This window comes from Vollenhovia emeryi, unplaced genomic scaffold (genome assembly GCF_000949405.1).
Source record: "Vollenhovia emeryi isolate VEMERY1.0 unplaced genomic scaffold, V.emery_V1.0 DF939263.1, whole genome shotgun sequence".
Taxonomy (NCBI): domain Eukaryota; kingdom Metazoa; phylum Arthropoda; class Insecta; order Hymenoptera; family Formicidae; genus Vollenhovia; species Vollenhovia emeryi.
In genome coordinates, this window is record NW_011967103.1 from 200,054 (window position 1) to 227,104 (window position 27,051).

Genomic DNA, 27,051 nt, shown 5'->3' on the forward strand with positions numbered 1-27,051 from the left:
GCTATACAACCGTTCCCCTCGCTCGCTCACCGGAGAACATTTTCCTCGTGCTAACTATACTGAGGAGATTCGCGAGGTAATCACCCCTTCCGCTCGTCCCGCGACGAGATGTACAGATATCGATAATAAACATAGGGCGCGCTCCCCAGCTTATCCGCACTGCCTTCCGTCCACCGAATTCTCGCAGTAATTTTTGCGCTTCTTTCGAAATTTAATTAAACGTTATATTTTTTTAAGTGGCTCCCGCATAAACCGACCAAAAGCGGAAAAATTGAAATTTAAGTATATGTAGTTGTAAATTTTATCTATTAGTACGCGAAATTTCAGACTGAGACAAAAAATATTCTTGACGCGTTTATATTTCTCACAACCTTATTCAGTATAAAAATAAGACAATATCAAAATAAAATCTAATTTTTATTCTTGTTAATATTTGTTTATCTTTAACATATTTATGAAAGTATGCATTATATTAAAGATGGTTTTAGAACCAGTGTGTATGGAAATAATTAATAAACAGAACTTAATTGCTAATTAAAAGTCGCATTAATAGACTGTGTACTCTTAGGACAATTGGAATAATTTTCAGAAAATTATTATCATTAGGTGTGGTCATACGACAAGGTGAGAGCGTCCCTAAACGACGACACACGTTCCAATTTTGCTCCCAATGTGTAACAAGCTTTCTGATATCATGGGTGATACCATGGGGAGTTGTTAGTGCTCATCAACTTTTTATTTGACCACGCCTTGTGTAATTGTAATTATTCTAATTATATGGAAGAAATTATTTCTCGCAATAAATTCCCCACAGCGATCTAATAAAGGTGATTAGTAATGCAAAAATTAAATCGATTGTCGATTTAAATATGCAGATTCCAAACTGTGTTTTAAGATTGATAAGTAATTGGCGCGCAGTTTACCGACAACGAGTTGGAAAAAGTGTACAAACTTCACGCGGAAATATTACCAGTAAGTTACAAAGATTCGCGGTCCGGCCGAAAAGCTTCTGTAACAAATTGTAACAAATTGCTTTTGATAAAATGTGAAAATGGATGTTACATCAGTGCACGCAATATGCACAGTACAGATAATGTAACCGTAATTATTGAGTTATCAAGATTGAGAGGTAATAAGGATCTTTTGGTTAACTTGCTAAAAAACTGGCTTAAGATTACTTTACACTCGGATTCTTTCACATTGTGGACGGAATCCATCTGACATTTAATTCAGCACAAAGTGCGGGCACGGCTTTCCGTGACTTAAATCGTGGCTTATCTCGGGACGATTGCGTAGTAATAATTATAATTCACGCCGGGGCCCACGTCGCGTTAAGATCCCATTACGGATTTAACGACGATCTTATCGGCGTCGTACGCTAGACGACGCGGTAGGAAATTTAGCCGCAAATCTGCCTCGTCGAATCATCCCCGATTTTCGTTTGCGACGCCCTTGGGATCTCGAACGTTACGCACGAAGATCTGAATAGCGGAAAACGCGATCTAACGACTCTGTACACTTTTACATGACGACATAATACATTAGATTTGATTCGATCGACGCATTCTTTCTGGCGAACGATAGAGTCGATAGCGAATTCGATTGCTTGCTAGTGCGCACTGAGTGCACATTAAGGCATTTTAATTTTAAACATTTTAAAGAATTAAAATATTTGCTTACTTGCAGAATATTACAAAAATTAACAAAAGTGTTCCGATTCTAGCATTTTCACGTTGATTTTTATAACACTTTTTAAATTTACGTAGAATTTCGTAGATTCTGGCAGTTATATTTTATAGTTTTGTAAAATTTTGTAGAATTATTTTCGACAGGGTGTGCACTCAGTGCACCGAATTCGCTATTAGTTGGAGTCAAAATCTTTGCGACTAAATAGAATTAATTTGTGCTTACGTCCTTAACGTTCTCTGAAACTATTTTTAAGATCTTGGAAGTTACTCACAGTAATGTATTTGATTTGGAGAAATATTATTGCCGATGTGAAACAGATATAACATCATACTTTCCGAAGCAGACATTCTTCTCCGTCCTCCCTGATTCTCTCGCCAGCGTTGTACGCGGGGTCGTAATCCATTATTGCCGACGTGAGTCGTAACCACTGCTATTCGTCTACGTAAATCCGAAAGAATGGTCGCAGCCGCGACATTAGACACGCTCGTGCGACGGCGACTTTTTCCGAAACGAACGCGAAATGTTTCCCATTATCGCGATGAATTTCGCGAAAAGATTTCGTACGGTCTCGCGGTCCCCCCCGGCGAAATTCGGCAAAATTCGACGGCCGTTACGTAGATTTCACCGTTCCCATTCCCGGCAGCCCCCCAGGACGGATTTATGTTTTTGGTATTGCGCCCTGAATCGCTGATTTATGACGTATACGGCACCATTACGTACGTTTAATCTATAATCCAATTTGCCTTTCGTCACCGCGATGGAACGTCCGAACGATTAGAGGCGCGCGACGTGATCGGAATATTTTTCCGCCACGTATATTATGCGCGTTTTTAAACGCCCCACTCGCATCGATTTCGCCCCTTTCGAAGCGGCCTTAGCAACAACATATATAGGCCGATGATTAACGTAATGCGCAAGTCGGTTTAGGGCACAGGAGTATTAACATTTTTTTCTCGTTCGTTATATCGCGTTTTGATATAATATTATATCATTGCGCTATACGAGCAAAGTTTTAATCTACGTGAAATGTAATATAACAATGTAATAGGATCGGCCGATCTTCCTTCTTATGCGCCATTTTTACGTCTACAAGAACTTTGGTATTTGCCAAACGAGACAAGTCCGCTGGCCAGGAGAAAGGGGGAACCTACACAGGGAGAATTTTCCCTTAAGTCATTCTACTTTAACGGCTCAAAACTATGCTTATCTTTAACAATTTTTTTTCACAGCAAATACACCATACAATGAAATAAATCTTTTTGGGATTTATTAGGACACTTTTAAAGAGGACAAAAAATTATTGTCATAATTTAAACAATTTTTTAATTAAGCGCGCGTCTTCTACACTTTTATCATTCAGGCTTTTCCGAAACAAAAAATCAAAAAGTTTCTCAATCTATATGAGTGTCGCTATGTCCCGAGTCTCAATTAAGAATTTTTATTTAAAAATAACAAAAATGGTGCCAGTTTGAGAAAAATTTTTGAAAAGTACTTTTTAAAACTTTTTCTCAAACTGGCACCATTTTGTTATTTTGAAATAAAAATTCTTAAATGAGGTTCGGGACATAACGACACTCGTTTAGATTAAGAATCTTTTTGATCTTTTGTTAACGCTTAATTATAAAATTGTTTAAATTATGACAAAAATTTTGTTGTGTTATTTAAGAGTGCCCTAATAAATCCCAAAACGATTGATGTCATTGTATGATGTATTTACCGTGAAAAAAATTGTTAAAGATAAGCAAGGTTTTTGGGTCGTTAAAGTGGAATGATCCCTTAAATTACACCCTGAAAATCATATAATCGTGGGACAGCGTGACATTTTAAAGATTTTTATGTGTTTTTGAAATTTTACCACATATTTTGCTGGTGAAATGTGTAATAAAATTTGAAAAGACTCTCATACGATTGTTCGAAATACCATGTTGTCCCACGATTACATGATTTTCAGGATAAATTTTAGGGAAAAGTTTTCTCCGCATACGCTAATAAGAGCAGCACATCCGGCCAGCCTTTTAGTCTCGATCATAAGTCGTTTCTCTCTCCTCGGCGAGTTCTTTCACACTTACGATAACTTCCAGCGAATTTTACGTCGCCGTCGGACTCCGACTGTGCGGCGACTGATCGAAAAGTTTGGCGAGTTTAGTAACTCCGACGCGATGTTACTATCGAAAATGTGTTACCCGTTAGCGAAGCGCTCAAGAAATACTTATAGAACTTTTCAGCGCCGGAAGCAGTTTTGCATCCGCGACAGTTCGTCCGCTCCGTGATGGATACCGAGATGTCCCGTCCGGATGGAATTAATCTATGATTGATTAATTTCCAATTTTGTCGCGCTGCTATCATAACGGAAATTCTTTTTCTTCCTCTTTTACGCTTTAATATATTTTTAAAATATTTAATTATATCACATTAATCAATATTAATTATATTGCACCGTTGCGTTGATTGGAAAATATTTTAAGGCGTGAAAGATATCAATTAATATTTTCGCGTAACGAGGTTAGATTTGAAAAATTAAGTTCTGCTGTTCCGAATAGTCTGCATAATTCATTCGTGACTCGCAATTTGAAAGATTAAACCCGAAGAAAGCGGGACTTGATTTCTTTAAGATTACAGTTACATGATAAAGATCGCGTCATCATAGTTGCATTAGTGTACTTTAGTCTTAATTATAACTTATGTTATTCGCGATGTTTACACATAATTTATGAAAAGAAGATTTATCGGAGGAAAAGGTAGATCAAAGTGTTAATTCGCTGAGGTCCCGAGGATCCGTGGATTCTGACAGATAAAGTCGGTTACATTAGGAAAGTTCCACGGCGGAGAGTTACTTATCGTCGGCAAACTTGCCATCGGAACCGGGAAGTTATCCTTCATTATTCGCGAGTGTTTTGAAACAGTAGTCAATTAAAGTTAAACGAATTTCATCGAACTTCTCAGCGTACTATTTCCATTTCACTGTCTACATAATTCGCCACGCTACCCTAATTACCTCCGTGTCGTTCGAGTTACGTGCCTCCGTTTCGCGGCATAGATAGCGTACTTTCGAATGGGGGCCGGGAGGAGAGAAAATCCGTCCAGCTATGCGTAAATGTAACATTTATTCAGCATAAATTATGACGATAGATACATAGATTAGGTATAGATACAAAATGAATTGACTGTAGACAGGACTGTAGTGAAAATACATCGAACGCTCGCGCTTTCCTCGTTCCGGCAGGTTTCCTTACTAGTAATAAGCACATTTGTATATCTCTCGTTTAACCCTTTCCGATCCTACGACGACAGTTAACGACGTCGCTTTTGCGTATAACAATGTTCACTCATTTTCAAAGTCAATATTTTTTAGCTATACAAGTCTGGAGAAATGGACATTAAACATTAGAATTTTAATTATACAAAAACGATTATTACGTCGTCACTAAATATAATCTAGTTTCGTTGACCCGTGGCTAAGAAACTATCTCGAGTGATTCTCATTTGATTTTGCTGCATCGGAAAGAACTATTTTGATTCTTTTCTCATTCACGCTCTCAATCTGAGGAACGAAGAAATCGCAATTAACTGATTATCTTTGTCGCTCGTTTTGCAGTTGCAGGCGCGGGAGGGAGATCCGAAAATATTTCGAGCATCTTCTCGGGCGCGTGGTATCGCGCGATTAACGACACGGCAACAGTGGCGAGCATAAAATACAATATACGATTACACGTTCGCGCAGAGAACATATACGTTTCATAGAAAATATACAGCCTTGGGTTTCGCGTACGACGGGAACATTTTCTGCCGTTACTTCGTTTTCATGTCGGTTCCATGCAATATCATACAAACGAAAAGGCTTTACGACCAATACTGCATGTATGTCAAATGCATGAATGTAGAAACAATGCAATTGATATCGCTGGACGTGAAAATGTCTTACAAAAATTCAAATTATGTGGCAAAACGTCAGTTTAACATTTATCTAAAAAAAAAGTCACGTTAAATACATTACCCACCTTTCACGAATTAATGTATTAAAATACAATAGTGTACCCGGGTCGAAGTTTTGGCCCTATGTTGAACCTTTAATTCTATTATATAGTAGGACCTAAGACAGCAAAGAGGTGGAACTGCAAGTATGTTACAAAATTTACTCCTACTTAAAAACTGATAGTGTCGGAAATTTCTGCTTTTGCCAATTTAGCATTAAAGTAGGTCCTTTTAAGTAGAGGCTAAAGTAAATTTTTAGAATTAAAGATTCAAGAGAGGAGCAAAAAATATAATGTCATCAAAGTAGGTTATTGCTGGTCTATGTACGTGTATAGATCAGCTAGGTAGGTGTGAATTATTCTTAAAAGTGTCAAAATAGTGCCAAAATTTCGACTCGGGTAACACAAGCAAATTAGTATTTGCTCATTAAAATTAATACTTTTAATTGATACTTTGAATCCATAAGTAAATGAACTTTATACTAAAAATTGTTTATATGGAAAAATAATGAAAAAAAATAGATATAATTATATATCATAGAGGAATTGTTCGCTTGTTGCTCCATTTGAGTTCCAAATTTACTCTTCGTTGCTTTCATCCGCATCATTCTCGTTTGTTGCAAAGCCCCTTTATTCAGTTGGGTTTGTAGCGCAATCAATGTGTACAGTCAGCCACTGTTGAATGCCCTTTCATCGCGCGTACCCTGCAATCTCGCGCGGCGCTACCGCGCTCATTAAGCCTACGGCCTAATCGATTAATTAGACGTACGTTGTTAAACGAATCGTGTGTGCGTTACGCATTGATGGTGGCTTCGCAGAGAGACCTTAAGAGCTATCGCGCTAACGGCTTTGATTTCGAGATTTGATTCTCAATCAAACGCGAAAACAGTGAGCAATCGTTCGCCGACTCGCGAACGTCAGTTATTCTAGAAAAAAAAAACCACAGAATGCCCGGTGCGCGCGAATCAAAACCGACGTAATCTCAATTTTTTCGTACCGGTAAACACGGCGAAGTGCCCGTCGCGCGACAATTATCGCGGATTCGTCGTCGCGGACATGTGTTCGCGATAAATTTCTTAAATAGGCGACAATATTTCAATAACGTGGCGTATGAATAAATGTAGATTTTCGTATTACGATCACAGAATCGCCAGCTTTCACGTTGCAGTCGCTTTAGTTTTCTAATTGCGAAAATGCAGGATTAGAACACTATTTTTCAGGATTTGAAACTTGCGTTCTAAAAAACGGGCCTAGCGTTGCGCTCGACGATTTTAGTGATCGATTTAATTGCCGTTTACTATACCATAGATAGAGGAAAGTCCCGTATTATGGGATAGCTTCCTAATATGAGACAGCGTGATTTCTGCTAAATTAATAGGCATCAGCTGTTGGTTCCACCGTGAATTTATTGACCTTGGAGTAAAATCTCTTTAGTGGAAAATTGATTGTTACATCGTAATCGTTGCGAAAAAAGATTTGCGATTGCATTTGAGCGTTGAGAACCTACTGTCTCATATTAGAATCCTATCTCATAATAGAGGACTCTACGTGTGAGCTGTCCTAGTTGCGTAACAACGAAAACAAAAAAAAAACAACCCGTAGGTTTTAGAAGCCACATTTGTATCGTGGATTTTCGCTTTGCTTTCATTCATGAATCACGCGTAAAATATCGCCCCGTATTTCAGCGCTGTCGAGATCATTTTTTGCGTGTCTACGCCATCGAAATTCTACCGGTTTCAATTCCCCGCCGCCGGGCGAAACGCCTGGGGACCGATCAATGTCTCGATCAACGAAATCGCACGCTAGTACACTCTGGGATTTAGCACCAGATAAAAAAATAAAGCCGCCCCGCTGCCGCCGCCGTCGCCGTCGCAACCGCCGCCGCGGAGGAGCGCGCAACCGTAAATTTTCGACCGGCCGAATGAAAGGGAAGAAAGAAAGGAAGAAGAAGAAATGTACAGTGAATGCGAACGCGAAACGCAACAATGTGTGCAAAATATCGTTTCCATTTATCACTAAATATATCGCCGTAACCTACGTGTTATGTATACATAATATATATAATATATATATAATATTTATATATTTATTTACTTTTTATGTATATATAATGTCGAATACACAATATGAACCGATTTTTACCGATTAATTAATGAGGATCACAGCCATAGCTTTGAATACGAATGCTCCGTTCGTATATTTTTTTTCTTCTTTTTTCCCCTTTTCCTGTTAAGACCAGCATAGCGTATCGTAATCAGTTTTAGCAGTCGTTACAAAGATACATTCTTTTCTCGCTACCTGCTACGTGACTACACATCGATTACAACGAGACACGGATACGACAGTCGCGCACCATCCATTTACAGCAGCGTGAAATTAATGAAACGCAATCAAATTTGAAACGCATTCCCGGTGAAATTTTTACAGTCGTGCCATGCTATATACTTGTGATTAAGTAAACGCTCGCGACACAAATAAACACACGGAGAGACCGATATGGTTACCACATGTCTAATTAGGGTTGGCGCAACCCCAATAAGTAGCAATATTTGGGACAGCTATATCTGTGCTTGTCATACCCACATTTGTGTGATAGTGAAGACAACTATATGCGTTTTGTGCAGCAAACTAAAGGATCGTCTACAATAGATGAAGTAAGCCTGGCGTAAGAAGCGAGAGTAGGAATAAAGAAATGAATTATTTCCATTTCTTATCTCCTACTTCAGCTCTGACGCTTACTCTCGGCGAATTAGGGCGCAGTTCGACCAGGGCTACAAATATTTAAAAAAATTATGCCTGTACTTTTGCTTTTACACTGAAAGGTAAAGGTTCGGTTAGGTTTTCTTACTTCTTACTGCTTACTTCCAATGTAGGTGGTCCTTTAGCGAATGTTGCAACACAGCACAATGTGGATGCCCCTACTATTAATACGGCAACATTTTCATTTCAGTTATTTTTGCCGGTCTTTCCGTGCACGTCTGTTTGTGTTTCATATTTCTGTTTAATGATGCGAAATGTGTGGTTGTCGAATTTTGCGTATTAATCTGATATAAAGATCGTGTTCAATGTGGGCACAAGATAAAAGCAGGGTTGGGAAAGTTACTTTATAAAAGTAACTAGTTACAGTTACAGTTTTTTCGCTAACAATGTAACTAGTTACAGTTACAAGTTACCAATTCTGAAAAGTAACGCGTTACAGTTACAGTTACTCGAAAAGTAACGAATCGTCACTTTGCAGTTACTCCCTTGCAATAGAAATAAAAAAATATCGAATCTGCATCTGAATTGTAAAGCGGCGACCTTAGCGGAAAAAATTTCTATAAATAACTACAAAAAATTGACTTGAAATAGAAATTTGTAGAAATTTTTATATCTTCGTTGAAACATTTATTTCTTCGTAAAAATATCTATAAAATAGTATCACAAATTACAATGTTCTCAAATCAAGAAATTATTGCAAGTAGTGTTTCATGAAAATGTACAATTTTGTAAAAATTAATACAAAACTTTACTAAAAATTTGAGAAACAACGAAATCTTAAAGAATTAAAACATCTGCTTACTTGTAGAATATTACAAAAATTAACAAAAGTGTTCCAATTCTAGCATTTTTATGTTGATTTTTATTTTTATAAACACTTTTTAAATTTACGTAGAATTTCTTAGATTCTGGCAGTTGTTTAATTTTTTTGTAGAATTTTGTAGAATTATTTCCGGCAGGGGATAAAGGCGTTTATGCGCAAATGCAAGGCCTAATGCGATTTGTGGAGGTTGAAAATATATACATAAAGTAACTATTAATGTAACTGTTAAATTAGTTACTAGTTATCGAAAAAATGTAACTGAGTTAAGTTACAGTTACAGATGTAGAAAAAGTAACGAAGTTAAGTTAGAGTTACAAAAAAGAAGTAACTGTAACTGTAACTTCGTTACAAGTAACGAGTTACTTCCCAACCCTGGATAAAAGTCTCAATACAAATAACTTTGCGATATTATGTACATAGACCTCAATTTCCTCAAAGTAATTTTCGAAAAACTGGGAAAGGTATCCCCTCCGTAGACAAAATAGAAAAGTTTCTCTAGCATAGCCCGTATACGATAAACGATACAGCTATGTTCGCGCGTGAGCCAGTTGCGAATCGCGGCAAAGACTTAAAATTAAGTAACTAGCAGGTTGAATAATCCGACACAACTGGCAACAGGAAACTTCCCAAGGAAAAATGAAAAGTCAAGATGACGTCAATTCGATGTCATATTGACCAGAATATGACATAAATTTGGTTAAAATGACATCAAATTGACATCATCTTGACGTTTCATTTTCCTTGGGTTCCTTTATTCACAGAACGTTTCGGCCATGGGCTTTGGCCCTTTTCAAGTGCAATCAACAGATTCTTTAATCTCATTTCTGCGCCCATACAGTAATCACACGTTTCTAGAGAGACATTATATCTGAGACTAAAGAATCTGTTGATTGCACTTGAAAAGGGCCAAAGCCCATGGCCGAAACGTTGTGTGAATAAAGGAAGTTTCCTGTCGCCCGTTGTGTGGATTATTCGATCTACCTGTTAACTAATTACTGGCGATTCAATATACCCAAATTTTGCTTAAAATTAATTGTTGAGCGTTTCCAGCGTAGGATCGTGGCATTCAGAAGCTGCTAGCTGAAATATTCAGAGAAAGAATTTGAAGTTGACAATTTCTAAGGGTCGCTTTAAATATCACTTCATTCGTCAACTAATTTTTATGTTATTACCTATTAATACTGACTGTCGTATCCTAAAGAAAATGATCACCGATCCGTCGCGACCGTCGACGCTCCCACGGCGCGTTATTCGAAAACCGCGAGATCGCGAGTCGAGGATCTTAGCCGCCTAGAAAAAATAAGATCTGCCGATCGACGTTCGCGTGAGCGGTGAAGATTCGACTGGCGTTCTAACGAGAGGTGGGAAGGGAAAGGGAGCGTATTGGGGGGAAATAGAGAGAAAGAGAAATACCGAGATCGACTCGGGGAGAAATGAGAAACGGAGCGTCGGCGGCGTCGCGACGCCCGGCGATGAGCACAACGACAACGACCATCGATTCTGCTACGATCACTACTTGGCGCTCTCTACGTTTACATTCTCGTTATATCTCGAAGATAGGGCACGGCTCGCTTCCTCCGTCGCATCCGGATCGCCGACTTTGATTCGGGTCTCATCGATGAGAGTAAAGCCGGAAACGGGGTCTTTAACGATATTGCAACGAACAAAATTACATGTAAAGTGAATTTCTTGCGTGCTTCATTGACATAAAATAAAGTTTCTCAACTGTTACAGTTTAACCTTTGCGAAGAGCGTTTTCATGAATTCATACTTATGTTAAAACTTATTTGAAGGCTTTCAAGATTTTATTCATAATCATGTTTCATTATTTAGCGCAATTTAATTAAATTCTTGAAAGAACAGCCTGGACTCGAAGAGAAATTTACTTAACGAACTTAAGTGTAAATTACTTTTATATTATCCGAGAATGTAATTACATTTACGAAATTATTAGATAAGCGTAACTATTCGAAATACGTCCGTAAGTTAAATTGACTTGGGTACACCTTGGGCGATTCGAATGCGATTAGGTAGCGGGACGCGATAAGATAGACTAGAGACCCGTTATGCAGCTTGAAGACGAAGACAGGTGACCGTTCTTTAGACTTGAAGGAAGCGTGCATCAGTGGGTCTGGACTACGGCTAAGTAGTTAGGAGGGACCGTGATATCGGACGTACGTATTCACTTAAATCATCCTAAAAGGCTTATAGAAGACTAGCTCAAAAAGTGAAGATACGACCACTAACATTTTAGGTGACACGATAATATTATTCTGCCGGAGGCGAAACCGAGAATCCTCACAGCGAGCATGAACTGAATAATGCACGGCGTGTCGTGCCGATGATACGCCAAAATAACAGTTGTTCGGAGTGTCCCGAATTTGCAATTACTCCAAACAGTGCGAAAATTCGATCGGACATAACAATACTGATATTTACCATGATTTTCCACGATTTCGAAAATTTACATGTGCGTCACACACGCACAATCGTATTAAAATGAAATGTTTATATGGACTTTTTTTTATCTCCCGAGCAGGCGCTTTAATTAGGAATGTAATCGCTCAAATGGAAAAATGAGACAAATTTTTAATAACTTGAAAAAAATTGGCACTTTGACGTTTTCATTACAAAAAAAATCGGCTCGGGATTTTCGCTACATAATGGACGCGTGTTTGTGACTATCCGGGAAATTTTCCAATATTATCGACATCTCGTAGCGCTTCGCTGCCACGTAGCCCGAAATATTTGTCGCGTTTTGCGAGGGTTTTAAAAGCCAGCGGGAATTTCGACCGTAAATGGCATCGATAGCGCGAGGGAGAGAACGGAGGGTATCGAATATTCGCGATTCGCTGAGGGTCTTAACAAGTTCAACGCTCATAGAACGGTTTCCTGTCAAGTCACGTCAATCGAGAGCGTCATAAACCGGCGGTCATGAATCTTAAGAGTCGAGGACTGAACTGTGCGAGACGTCGTCGTCTCGTCTGGGCTCGCTCGTTCACTCGGCACCCGGAAATTTCGTTGTTGAACTTAGGAGTCGCGGCGCCGTAAAACGGAAGCGAGGCTTTTCGCCAAGTAAGACGGAAAGCGGATCGTGTCGAGGCGAAGCGCTACGTTTTACCAGAGAGATTACCCTCGGCCTGGGAGCAACGAGTTACGAAAATTTCCCACCGCGAGTTTTAGCGTCGATCCGTCCTAGAACCTGACTGTTTTAGCTCATAGACCTGCGAGCGTTCTCGGTATGACCTCTTAGGTATAATCCGCCGCTACTGAAAACAATCTAACTACGACGGGTGGTCCGTGCTAGATCTAGGGACTAGATTGGCTAAAAGAAGCGACCGACTAGCGCTAAATACACTAATCTACAACACCAACCAGGATCTCGCGAAACTTCCATCTACTCGCGGAGGGAGTTACTGTACGTGCGTGTGTACGTGAGTGGTATATGCATAGGTTTTGTACACTATATACTTATATACATGCAATGGTGCACTTATCGATTCTTTACTTGATTTTCGCAATTCAAGTAACGTGGCTAACGATAACGAACTTAATTCCGACACACCACATACACACACACATACACACACACACAATAGCCAGTACCTGTACAATGAACCCTCGTTAGAGCGAATTCGGGGAAACTCGAAACTAGCGGTACAGTTCGCGAAGGGGGTAGTGGCTACAGAAGGATCTGTGGCGTTGGACGACTCAAGCTAACGAGAGCTTACCGTATCACGAGCAATATCGGCTTACAGAATTATTCCTTTCTTCAACAATTGGAATTTCTATCGAGGCGCTGATTAGGATCGTAAAAATTGCTGAAGAAAGCGGGGAAACTTTTTTTTTCACTCCCTCGAATTGCGAAACAACCCTGTAAACCTGTAACTCCACTCGAATGAGAGGCTCGGAGGAATCTGACCGGATTTGTTTGCCCCTATCTACGCTAATTCGAGAAAAGCGTCGACGCGCGCGTTATTCAGCAACGTAAGAAGTAAACAACAATTAAGACAGTCAGCCATAAAGTGCTTCTCCGTTTAACCCTTTCAGTACGCTTGCGTCACTGTTTTGTTATCTGCTGTGCACGAAAGATTCTATATTAATAATTCAGGATTGCGACTTATTTAAAATTTGCAAATTAATAGTGACGGTGCCCATTAAACAATGTAGACAGTTGCTAGACGACGCTAGGCAAATTCTAATTAAAGAAATTTATTGCGAAAAATGTCACCTCAGCCAGGATTTGAACCTGGACCTCCCTACATTTTAGGCGGGTGTCTCACTATTTCGGAAAAAAAGACAGCAACCCATTTTGGGGCCCACAATTAGTAATCGAATTATTTGAATTGTTCGTAACTCTAATCTTTTACCCTAAACTGAAAATCGCAATTAGCTATTCTATTTATATCCAAGACTTTTAAGTAATACCAATCAATTCTCTCAATTAGTTCTGTCGATATTTTGTAGTTAAGTTGCTTAACTACAAAAAAAACCGGTTAAAATTTTTCCCTGAGTGGAACATTCCAAATAATTCGATTACTAATTGTGGGCCTCAAAATGGGTTGCTGTCTTTTTTTTCCCCAGAGAACTGGGGCATGTCGTAATATTTTTCGCAATAAACAGTACTAACTGTGCTCATTAAAGTTGAAACTATAAGTTTGCTTGAATATAATATGTTTCTTTATTCCGTAACTATTAAATCACTCGTTACATTGAGCGATTCACGGATCATTAATTTAACGTCCGTTAATGAGAAAGCAAAATCGAAAATAGAACGCAATTAATGAAGAGATAAGTGAAAGGTAATCAATATTTGTACTGAATTTCATACTGAAAGGATTATTTGAATGAAGTCTCGATGCGTATATTCAGTAACTACCATGCGTCCCTAAGGGAAATAATCTAAAACGGCATTCTAGACGCTCGAGGATGCATCTCACTTTGTCTCGATAGTTAAACGAAAGCTCTTAACGCAATACGTATCTTAATATCAAAATGACTGAACTTTCTTGCGCGCTGTAGCACACAGTATTCATTTGGCATTATAGGTAATTCCTTGAGCAAAAGCGGTAGGTACTAGATTTTCTTTGAGGACTATAAAGGGGAGTTACGCACGACGAGTTTATTATAATAGAATTTTTCAGATCGTTCGTTCGCCGTTGATCGGCTTCTCTCTAAAGACAGCAGTGTCAAAGCTCGCACGAGTACACTCCTGCCATCGTTACTCGTACGTAGAAACAATTGGAGAATCGCGGCGCAACGTTAAAAACGGCGCTACTATATAATACAACCACGAGAAAAGGACCAAGTAACAATAATTATTTAATAAATAAATCATTTTGACTCGATATTAAAACGTAACATGTTTAATTGCTATTACGGGCCGAAATCGTTAATAAAATACGATACAGAAAGACACGTCGAATCTTTTGCGACCCGCGACTCGCCGGAATCGCACCCTCGCCCCGAACGAACGATCGGCGATCGTTGACGTCGATCTCATCGGGATGCATCGTGGCCGGCGTGAATGACTTCCTACTCTTTAGCAAAAATAAGTATCGTGTTACGCGTTTACAACGCCGACTCACGACGATCCCGCATGTAAGGTAGCGCGAGAGGGAAGAACCTCTCGCTTTGTGTCGCGTGTGTGTCCGGCGTCGGTGCAGCGAAGCTCTCCTTCTCCCGCGGCTTCTCTTCCTTCCTTGAGCGACGTCCGTCGGCGGTGGCTCAAAGAAAGCGGCGCGTAACAAGCTTTGAAATACCTTGTAAGCCGGCTACACGCTACAGCTATATACTGCCTATAAAGCCTTAGACCAGCGAAACGATATTTATAACCCGGCGTCCTGGCGCGCGGGCCCCCGCCATATGAAATTTTCCATTCTAGCGAGCCGCCGAACTTGAAACGCGATAGACGTTCCGCGGCGAAACCGGTCAAATGGGAAAACTTAATCACCGAAGGCGTAAACCGATGAACTCTGTACCGTTTTCGAGTAACTCTTGCGCCCGAGAATTAAACTGCGGCTCAAGATTCGAGAGGCATAATAAATTTCGATGCGCAGTAAATGTCGAAAGAAAATGATTGACGAGGTACCGTAGACTTTGGATTGACTTGGGTCACTGTTTCGGTATTTGTTTATTGCTGTACGAGTTTGTCTTAAAATTTTCACTCCCTGTTGCCACGTTTCCTCTTTTTTTTAAAATGATTTTATACACCACAGGTATTAACAATTGGAAGGTAAATTTGCACAGTATAAACAAATACCGCGAAACTGGCCAGAGCCGCCCAAGGTTTACGGTATTCCAAGAATTTACTGGCGATAAAATTTTTCATTTGTTCGAACACATTGTAGGGGAATTGAAGAGTAAAAGCCGGACGACGCTATTCCAGAAAGTTGGCAATGTCGCACAAAGCTAAAAGACGTTTTAATCCTTTTCTCAATGTGTTAATCCTTCTCAACGGTTCCGCAGATCTCTTTTAAACGCCTTTTAAACTTTCGTCTGACCGCGAAATGGGGTTTGAAACGTCGTTTCGCCCGTCCCGGGCTTTTCATCGTGCGCATTCGCGCGCTCTGACTCTGTAGTAATTGTCAGGTACAGTGCTCGTCAACGATGGTTTCTTGAATTGGCACATAGAACACTACTCTCTAGGCAGCTGATTCGCCGTGGATTCACCCCGGAAAAAGCCTCAGTTCGTTAATCACTTACTAATTGTAATCCCGACGAGGCGGCGGCAGCCATCGATGCGTCGATCGATGAGAAGCAGTGTACCTTGCGGATTGGAGGAGTGTGCGTTGCGATCTTGGATTATCGCCGGCAGAAAGTTGCAAGTAACTTACGTGCTAGTACTTTGGTAAAACGGTTTTCGCATCCTCTCGATTAACGTCGCTCCTCTGTATACGCTTCCCCGCTTATAGGTATATGCAACGCTCGACGATCTCCATTAAGAGCTAATTAATTCGTTCTAATTTAAGGACTATCTTTGGACGTTTGGCTCTGTCGCGCAGGGCCGCCACTCGACTTTGGTATTTCGTTTCTCCGTTTCGCGACAACGACGAACCTACAGCCGTTCTTACCTCCTCGCGGAAACGAAGTGTCGCTGCCGTTTTCAGGTCGCTGCCGGGTTTCGTTCGATCTCGAACTCGATTACGCGCGAAAGTAACGGACGATTCGAGGTTACGGAGAGACACTGTGCAATCCATTAGAACGCTAATGAAGCCCTGACGCAAGCTCTGGTAAACGCAAAATAATTGTTTCAATTATGTGCGCGGATAATCTCAGGAGTCCAAAGGACATTGCTACCTTGAAAGAATTCGGTTGCTACGAGGGATCCATCACGGGTTTATTTTGTGGAAAAATCTCGCGAAAGAGATATTTATCCTGTAAGAATGAAAACTCTCGGCATTCTTTTTTCCTCATAATCCACTCTATCTTGATCTTCACTACCTCCTTTCATCTCCATGATCTCTTATTACCACGAGCTAATGTTGATTTTGCGCGAATTAAAGCTTCCTTCTTCACACTCTATCTTGATTATCCCCCGTTCTTATGATGTCTTACAAGGGAAAATGTAGATGACGTATAGAATGGAATTGCGGTGTTCGCGTTTCTTCCCTGCTTACCTTACTGCCTTTTTACCCATTTTCTTCCCCGTTCACTTTTTAATACATTTCCATCTGCGGCTTTTGTCTACGTGCGATTATTCCGTACCTCTGTCACGCCTTTTGGAAGATAAATGCGAACGATAAATGAGAAATGCAAGCAGATTTGGCCGGGGATAGGAAAGTTACCTTTTAAAAGTAACTAGTTATCGTTACTCGTTAAGGCCTTCACGCACACTTTCCGTAAAACGTAACAGTAAGGTTTCGACCAATCACGTGGCTCGATTCGCTTACGTCCGGCAACGCCGTAAGCGAAAATCGAGCCACGTGATTGGTCGAAACCTTACTGTTACGCTTTACCATAGTATAAACTAGTATGCCCACTCTGTCATTTGTTTTGTACTGCGTCGATCCTTTCGGCGCATCCGCCATTTCTTTGTGGTGGAGCCAATGAGACGGATGTTGTATGTGTGGTAATGTGAAATCAGTATGACAGTGTGACAGGATTTTTTTACCAAAAACAATAGTGGAATACCACGCGATCGAAACCGAAAAGATCGAAGGACCGACAGAGAGTGAGCGTATTATAGTTTTGCGGAAAGTGTGCGTGGGTGTGCGTCTTTACCGAGTAAAAAATGTAACTCGTTATCGTTACCGTTACTTGAAAACTAACGATTTGTTACTTTTTCCGTTATTTCTTTAATCCTGAAACCGAGATGAAACCAGCGGTTTTTTTTATTGTACTCTCAATTTTGCATTCAAATTTTTAACATAATAATTTTGAATTTATCTTTAATATAACAACCCATGATAATAATAGATAATAAATATCGATCGATGCCTGGAGATTAAATTGTAAGAAAATATAGTTATATTTTATAACTGGGGTTGAAATGTAAAAAGTAATGACAAAAGTAACTGCTAATTCGTTACAGTCGCTAGAAAAACGTAACTACGTTACCGTAACAGAAGGAAAAAAAAAAGTAACGTCGTTACCAGCCCATTACTAAAAAGAGTAACTTGTAACGGCAACGGCGTTACAATTAACGCGTCACTTCCATACCCTGGATTTAGCGGTCTAATGTTGTACACAGATGCTTCTCTAATGTCCGTTTCTACCAGCGTCGATTAATTTTGATTTCGGTTTAACTCTCTTCTTATCCTTTTCTACCTGTAAGAGTTGGAAAAGGACAGGAAGTGAATTACACCGAGATCAAAGTTAATCTGCATTGGCAGAAACAGACATGGGAGGTTCCCGCTCACACACGAGCGATCCGCGATCGAGCGCCCTCGCGATCCACGCCTCGAGGAACACGTGGAACCCACCAGGAGCCACGGGACCCCGCGATCGATCTCGCGCCAAGGAGCGACTCCTTCCCGACGATCCATCGAGCGGCGAGTGCACTCTCCCCCCGGGCCCCGGCGCAAATGCGAGCGCACGACGCGGAAGTGCATCTCGCTCCTCCCGGCGGCCCCCTCGCCTCTTCCCCCTAGCTACGTGTAATGCTCGCAGTCCCCACACTCGGAGAGCGTGGGTGTGGACGGACACTAGGTGGGATTCGGGTCCTCGTACGCTTTCTCGTAGTCCCGCCGCCGTATCACCGCGAAGTGGGTCATCTGGAAGGAGTTGGTCTTCTTGCAGCCGCGCTCCAGCGTGCCCGTCATACTATAGCCCATGTTGAAGTCGCTCGACGAGACGTTCGACGTCAGGTACAGCTGTAACAGGGCGGCAAGCAGATCGATACGATATCACTGCGTTGCTCTCGCGCATACACGAAACTCGAGAAGAGTCTCCCGCGAATTTTTTCTTTTCTATTTCCCTCCTCCGGTTACAATCTCGTCGGTCCCGTTAATAATGGCTGCTTTCCTTTCAGAGAACGCAGTCGACATTTTTTTACACAAATCGACGCGTGTCACTATAGAATTTAATTCGAACTGAATCGACACTCTTCGACTCTGCTAGGGAGGCGAGTCGGAGTGTGCTTTTGACCGAAGAACGCATCCACTCTTCGAGTATTTCGATAGAATCCTTTCTTAAGGCGCCTACGTCCACGACACTAGAACCTGGTCCAAGTTTTAGTTTCGAGAAATGCTTTTATGAAATAGCTGCAAGTTGATTGGCTACACATTTCTCGGTACTCGAACTTGGACCAGGTTCTAGCATCGTGGACACAGGCCTTTAAAGTCTTTTTCTTTGAGCCTTTGCCATTTAACTGTGGCAACGTGTTCTCGGGTGTGTCAACTTGTGTCGATTTGTGCCTCCTAAAAGGAAAGCAGCCAATGTAACGCAAGTGGTGCACGTGTATAAAGACCAGCAAATTGTCCATTTTTTATGTTTATGCCATCCAGTGTTTTTTGTAACGTAAATATACAATTAGTTCATTTTGCACACAAATAAAGCGCGGCTGCAACCAGCCCGTCGAAATCCCTTGGTCGGACTGCTTGTAATTAAAAGTTAACCAGTTGGGAAAAAAATTGCCGTAAAGCGTATCTGTGTTAATTAAAACGTCCCGCTGCTCTTTTGGTAATTTACATTTAAAAACGTAGCTCGTGCTTTCGCTATTACCGGGGATACGATATTTCGGACGCGGTCGGACGAGCCTCAATGGCGGATCATTAGAAAGCGCAGGGAAGCTCGCGTCCGTCGATTCAGAGCCTGGTCGTGTCCTTTATGCAAGACCGGCTCTCCATCAAAATTGCATGCGCGACAGTTACGACTGACCGTTGGCGCGCGGACACGTGTTACTTTTCCGGCAGCCGCGCGCTACACATTCCAGCACGTTTGACGACACGTACGCGTAAGAAGCGCGCGTACACGTCGCGGCTCTCGCGTATTCAGTGTCGTCATAAAACCCCCGGCGGCAGCTATGCGACTCCCCTGTCGTTTGCCCGCAATGGCATCTACTTTAGGCATTTGGGGAATACGCGCGCAGTTGTCCGGGGTCTCCTCCCTCCGCAGAAAAAGTCTGCTCTCGACGCGACTCCTCTCTCCAGGCACCTCGATAAACGTCGTGAAAACGCGTCGCGACGTGTGCCCGAGGCGTGCCATCAACGTTAAGGCCGAATCAGACTAGCAACTGTCGACGCGGATTGGATTGCGATTGGCGATTGTCTTCTAGCCAATGAGAGCGAAGCAGCCAGCGATTTTATCGACTCTCATTGGCTAGAGGACAATCGTCAATCGCCAATCCCAATCCAATCCGAGTCAGCAATTGCTAGTCTGATTCGGTCTTAAGGCTGGACCAGACTAGCAATTGTCGACGCAGATTGGATTGCGATTGGCGATTGTCTTCTAGCCATTGAAAGCGAAGCGGCTAGCGACTTAATCGACTCTCACTGGCTACAGGACAATCGTCAATCGCTGATCCCAATCCAATCCGAGTCAGCAATTGCTAGTCTGATTCGGTCTTAAGGCTGGACCAGACTAGCAATTGTCGACGCAGATTGGATTGCGATTGGCGATTGTCTTCTAGCCATTGAAAGCGAAGCGGCTAGCGACTTAATCGACTCTCACTGGCTACAGGACAATCGTCAATCGCTGATCCCAATCCAATCCGAGTCGGCAATCGCTAGTCTGATTCGGTCTTAAAGCCCGTATCAGACTACGAATTGAGATTGAGATTAGATTAAAATTTGACCAATCAGAGTGAAGTTTACTAATCTCAAGTGACTAATCTCTTAAAGCCCGTATCAGCCTACGGATTGAGATTGAGATTAGATTGAAATTTGACCAATCAGAGCAAAGTTTACCAATCTCAAGTTTAGTGACTTTTACTCTAATTGGTCAATTTACTCTAATTGGTCAATTTCAATCTAATCTCAATCTCAATCCGTACTCTGATACGGGCTTTAGTGACTTTTACTCTACTTGGCCAAATTTCAATCTCAATCCGTAGTTTGATACAGGCTTTACGTACATACGCGAGACGCGTCGACGCCTTTTGTCGGCCGACAGTTATTCCCCTCCGAGACTCCGAGTAAAAGTCCCTTCGCTCGCGAATTTCTGCATTTCTGGCCCTCGTAGGAGGAGCGAGAATTAAAAGTCGCGAACGATAACGACGAAACGCGTCTCGGCGCGATCAACGGCGACGCGTGGACGTGGCGTGTACGCATGTATTCTCGGTAAAAAGATTAACGACCCATTACGCCGTAGGACCGTATTTTTCTGCGTGCGGTATCCACCGGCGTGATTATGGCGGTAAACGAGCGCGATGTAATAATGACGCAGTGATAAATTTGATAACCGTTATTTCGCATGTTTGACGAATATGAAATTTATCAACGGGAAATATCGCGGCGTCACGCTCTCGCGTGACGTTTCCTCGGCTGTTTCGCGCGCATCCCGGCCGGGGACCGCCCGGGTGTTTTTTTTTCCACGAGCGTGATCTTGTTAATTCACCGGGACGGACGTCCGCGCGGGCCGCGGAATGCGAATTCTTCAATTCGCTTAATTCGCCTGCAGAAAACGCGCGCGACCTGTTTCCGTAATTGCGGAAACGGGGACGACGAACGCGCGCGTTACAAACAATGCGCAACGATACCAAGTTTTCCGCGTAGCAGTATATTAATTAATTCATTTATTTAATTATCACTCCGCTGCGTGGCCTCGGCTCTCGCGGATAGAGGCGTCTAAAAATTGCATGCGCGCACTCGCCGGGAGATACGTTTTTACGCGGAGAGACAAAGCGGAGATATGTTGATCGCGTCGCGCGGCGTCGCGAATACGTTGCCCGCGCGAGCGGAAGTATCGCGCGGTGACGAAATTTCTCGTAATCCGACAATCTGCAGATTAGCCGGGGCGGACTGCGAGCTTCCGATATAAGCTTCCGACGCCCGGTGCGTCGTTTAGAAGAGTTGCGCGAGCCTCGCCCGACGTTCTTACGGCGGCGCAAAAAGTAATTAGTGTAATTCAAGTTTATGAATTTAGTTGTATTTTTTTAAATACACGGGGAGAATTTTCCCTTAAAATTGATCCTAAAAATCATGTGATTGCGGGACAGCATGGCATTTCGAAGAACTTTATGAGAGTTTTTTGAAATTTTACCACATGTTCTGCTAGTAAAATTTGGAAAAACTCTCATAAAATTCTTCGAAATGCCGCGTTGTCCCACGATTACATGATTTTCAGGATAAATTGTAAGAAAAAATTCTCTCCATGCAATTATCCAAATAATTAATTATCTCAAGTCAACGTTTCCACGAAAATGTCGAAACAGTTTGAAAATTTTGAGCAGTCAACGATTACGGAAAGAAGTCCTCCCGCGAATTATGTTTCAGGGAGAAAGTATGGCACGACAAAATCATATTTCGTTAAATGTGAACCAATCCGTGTATGAATTAGGTACATATTTTCTGTTCGCGCCAGTAAGCGTATTAAAAGGATATGTTAAAGAAAGAATAGCATTCTTTCAGAACAGAAAGTTCTCCTAGTTTACCTATTTATTTGTAATGTATTTATAGATATATAAATCATTATTTTATGATTTCGAAATAATTTTGGGTCAAAGTAAAGTGGCAGTGTGGGGAAATACAACGTAGCGTAGCCTGTAAAAAGGTTAAAGGTTATTTCTCTACTCGGTACGACATGCGACGAGTTTGTTCAACAACTAACGTGAGCCAGTTGATGAAGCGTGTTACCCAATTTAGGAATTACGATAGGAAATTCTAGCAACTTGTTACGCATTTCATTAATAGCAATCGCGGGGCACAGCGACCGCACAATTTCGCGAATTAGAAGGTACGACATTCTGCTCGGACAAATTACTTTTTATTAAAAACGAGAACAATTGAAACGCAAACGTGGAGTTAACGAATGCACGCTTAGTAAATTTAATTGTATAAATCCACACCTTGAAATCGGGATCGGTGGTCATCCTCTTGAACGAGCCGATAATGTAAAGCGTGCCCGTACCCGTGTCCACCATCTTCGCCTGAGTACTATACCTGAAACACAATCGCGATTTTTCGAATTAAAACCTCACGACCAATTAGACTTTTGGTACGGGGCGATCGACTCGAAGCCGGTAGAAAAATGTACGGCGAGAAAAAATCATGAGTATCCGGGATACGTGGTATCGACCTTATATAGTATAGAGAAGAAAGAAAAGAAGAAAAAGCGCAATCGATTTTGATACACCGAGTATAAGCAGAGAGCTATCAATTCGTCGTCTTTAGCTCGTTCGCTTTTCGTTCTGGCGTCTTTGACGTAATCCTTGAGAAGATCGACCCTCGAGCACACCCTCGATATTCTTACCCTCTCTCCCGAGTTGCACTCGGCAGGGGTAGCGAGGCATTGTGTATGCTTATAAAAGACGTTTGTATAAGGAGGCGATTCCTCCAATTGTTACCTCTTTGTAAGAAATCGCGAAAACTATTTATATTACGATAGCAACAGAACTGAAGCTACGCGGAGGGAATTTTCTCTTTTTTACTTTGAAAATCATGTAATCGTGGCACTTTGAAGAACTTTACGAAAGTTTTTTTGAAATTTTACCATACATTCCCGGGAAAAAATGGAAAGAAATCTCATTGTATATGTCTTAATCATGTCATTTCTAATTACATCTCATAAGATCCAGTTCTGAAAATCATCAGATCCTCAGAGATTTGACACTTTCCTCGATTGTTCGACGTTACCTATTGAGATCTAACTAAATCTATAATTAAATGTTCTAAGAGAATATAATTAGATGTCACAAAAGGATAATAGCATTGAATATTCAATGAAAGCGTCAGATCTCTGAAGATGTGACGATTTTAGAATTGGATATAATTAGATATTACATGATTGAGACATATAGAATGAGATATTTTCATTTTTTTCTCCGGGTTTTACTAATAAAATGTGTACTAAGTATAATTACTAGTAAAATGTATGGTAAAATTTTAATAAAGTGTCATAAAATTCTCCTAAATGCCCGATTACGTGGTCTTCAGGCTAAATTTTAAGAGAAAATTCTCTCCGTGTACTCATTTCTCATCGTCCCAGTCCTCTTCACTCTTTTTCCCGCTAATTATTTAAAAACTAGATTTCTATTATATAGTATAGTACAGTTTATCACAATTTATGTGCTACGTGTTAAAAGTATTATTGGATGGTGGAAGTTTTTGATGTGTTCGAACTGTGGATGCCGATTTGAGACTTTTGAGTACCATCTCAAGTGCGCGTTGTTAAGTTAATTGTCGTTAGCTACGTGCCGTGTCTTTAGGCCACGCAATCTTCATCGAAGTGATGAACGAAGGGGAAATTATGGAGCGGGAGTGATTGAGAAGACGAGGGGGAGTTTCACTTGACTGGTGACAAGAGCTATAGGCTCTTTAATGATAGTGAAAAGAAAGAAAGAGTACAACGAAGTGTATATTTCAAATTCCATTACAATAGGTATCTACTAAATGTTTGTACAATTGTTACAAATATCATATTAGATGCTACTGTGTAGCATTATTAAAATAATTTATTAACGTGAATTCACTGACGATAACACTTCCACTTACGGGGATTAACCTGTGTTTTAAGACTAGTATGTAACTGGCGCACAGGATAAGTTGGAAAAGAATACGGTATATGAATTCACTTAAATAATTTAATTTAACTGGCTACTTACACCTATGCCCGGTCCTAAACGGCCTCTTTAATTTCTAATTGATTTTATATCTTAAAGGACCTATGTTAAAATTGTAGAATTGTTACAAAAATATTTTATTATAAGAGGAGAAACTGTGAGCCCTTAATAATATTGCTGAGATGAATAGGTATATATTTCATTTGTTTATTCCGGAAAAAATGTGTTGGTCTTCCAAGTCTTGAAGTCTTTTCTAAAAACTACATTTTATAAGTTTAACTTAACACATGAATGATAACGCGTGAAACTTTTCCTCTCTTATTTTCCAAGAACTTGAAAACTAAGGTACACATTTTCATGTTAGAGACTCCTTTTTTTCTCTCTTTCAAATATAAATTAAATAATGACACATATACAAATTGTGCGAAAATAAAATTAATGAATATCACGTTAAAAGATTCCATCTGAAGGAGGGGCTTTTGAGGAGAGAAAACTCTTTTCTGCATAAAGAAAGTAAACGAGAAATAGAGGAGGGGAGGGGTGCAGGCGGTAGAGAATTCACCAACACCCGCACGGTCGACTCGAGGGGCTTATTCCGGCGGAGATACTTCTCGAGGACCGGCGACGATCATTAAAAGTTTAAACGGCCTTCATTGAGGCGAACGGCGGCGCATCCGACACTCGGTTCGAAGTCCGTCGCGCCGGCTGCTTTGATTTCCCCAGCTTCCCCCGAAAGGAAAGGGTGTGCAAGGAAAAATCCGGACCATCGAAGAAAGGCCCTGTAGACGTTACTTTTTATCGTTTACGCAACTACGCGGGGGCACAGTAGACATAATGGACAGTGACTTCGTGTGTCCTTGACGTAAACACGAGGACGTTTTTCGACTCTCGACTCTTTTCGCTCCGACGTTATCGACGATATCGCACGAAATACTTTTAATATATGCGTGACAGCTGACAGTGAACGCGATCGAATACTTATAATAAATGTCTGTCAGAACGAAAAATAAACTGGAACAGGATCGAAACGTTGTTTATTCATATCAGCGCCGTTGTATCGACAAGTTTACGTGAAATGCCTGTAATAAACATTCAATAAGCGTCTATCAGTTGAGCGACGAAGTAAGGTAACATAGAATTGTAGTAAGAACACTTTTTGAGGGACAAGTAATTAAGCTTGAAGGAAAAATGAACTGGATGATATCGAATGTCAATTAGCAAAATCACGAACTCTAATTAGCGACGATAATTACGTTGATAATTAATGTGCGTTAGTGGTTATATTATCGATACCCTCGAGATATTGTTTACTTTCTAGAGCATGTATTGGCTCATTATCGATAAATTGACGAGCTCATCGCGACATATTTGTCGAGTATTCCCAATCGGTTTGGATTTGGTTGCAGTCGATTGCACTGCGTGAGAGGTCGAAATCCTCGATGAAGATAAATGGGCGAGATTTACCCGACCAACGAGCCGATCGAACTGTCGTCGCGTTTCAACCCGCCGTAAAAGCTTTTGTTGACCGAGCAATGATGGGGATCGGTATAAAATAGTAATTTTTTGGGGATAAATTGGACTCCGATGCGACTATCTTGATGTCCCAACATGAGATTGGTAAAGTTTTGTTGACTGAGCAGCGAGATTGGAGATTAGAATGGAGTAATTCGATCGTCGAGATTTTCGAGCTTAAGTCTAGATGTGCTCTAACCGTGGGAAATTTTGTCGAGCAAGCAACAACTGAAAATCCGAGTAACGATCTTCGAGGTCTCGGGATGGTTTCTGTCTTGAAAACTTTTCTTGACCAAGAAACCATCAAAATCCAAATGGAGTATCTTTTCTCGAAAATCGGGCTCGAGATCGGAGTAAGTTGAACAGTCGGCCAAAACACGTGGTCACGGAGTAACCGTGTTGTATTTGGTGTCCTTGTCAGAGAATAACGCGAACTGTACACGTGTCTACGGGTAGGGGCGTAGAAATTGATTTGTGCAACCAGGAGAGCCGTTACGCCACGTGTTTGCTAAGATGGGCAGGCTGGTTCCCTGTAGCACGGCTAGTGGTACGAAGGAATACAGGCGTTCCGTAGCAGAGCCGAGGGATATTTAGGCAAGTTCGGTCTTGTCTTCGTCAACTCCGTTCGATCCTGCGGAGACGTCTATGCCCGGTGCGCCGCTCTAAGGATGCCTCCGAAATCAATTTTGACCATATATTAATCGCGGTGTATGACCTGTATGCGGTTGTAGCGTGGCCTTCAGCACGAATGCTCTTGATGTTCCGTCTTTGAAACAAATGTCTCGAACTGTGTCATTTTGTCATACACACATTTTTTTAGTTGTAGTATTTTTCTATGAAACATTTTACAGTCTGTTCTTTTTTACCGACACAGTCAAATATAGTTTTTGTAATTCTTCTTCGAAAAATTTTGCAATTTTATAGAGCCAATTTCAAATTGGCTTTATAATGTTCCGCTATGCGGTCCGCAACTTATCCTGATATTATTTTGTGCATAAAAGCTAATAAAAAGAATTACAATCGCAAAAACTATATTTGACTGTGTCGGTAAAAGAGATGGCTAAAGGATCCCCTTAAATAGGAAAGAAATAACGAGTTAAAACGAGTAATATTTTTGATGCCTGTCGGTAATAATT

General features: G+C 41.1%; 1 protein-coding gene across 1 annotated transcript in view; it reads right to left on the reverse strand.

Moving 5' to 3' along the window:
* Positions 1 to 18,327: 18,327 nt before the first annotated feature.
* Positions 18,328 to 27,051, reverse strand: part of LOC105559585 — a 46,221-nt gene continuing 37,497 nt past the window's right edge. Inside the window, exons 4-5 of the mRNA XM_012007994.1 lie at positions 22,691 to 22,784; positions 18,328 to 18,557 (exon numbers count right to left, since the gene is read on the reverse strand). Coding sequence (XP_011863384.1) covers positions 18,390 to 18,557; positions 22,691 to 22,784 — 262 coding nt within the window. The 3' untranslated portion in view covers positions 18,328 to 18,389. The remainder of the gene's footprint in view (positions 18,558 to 22,690; positions 22,785 to 27,051) is intronic.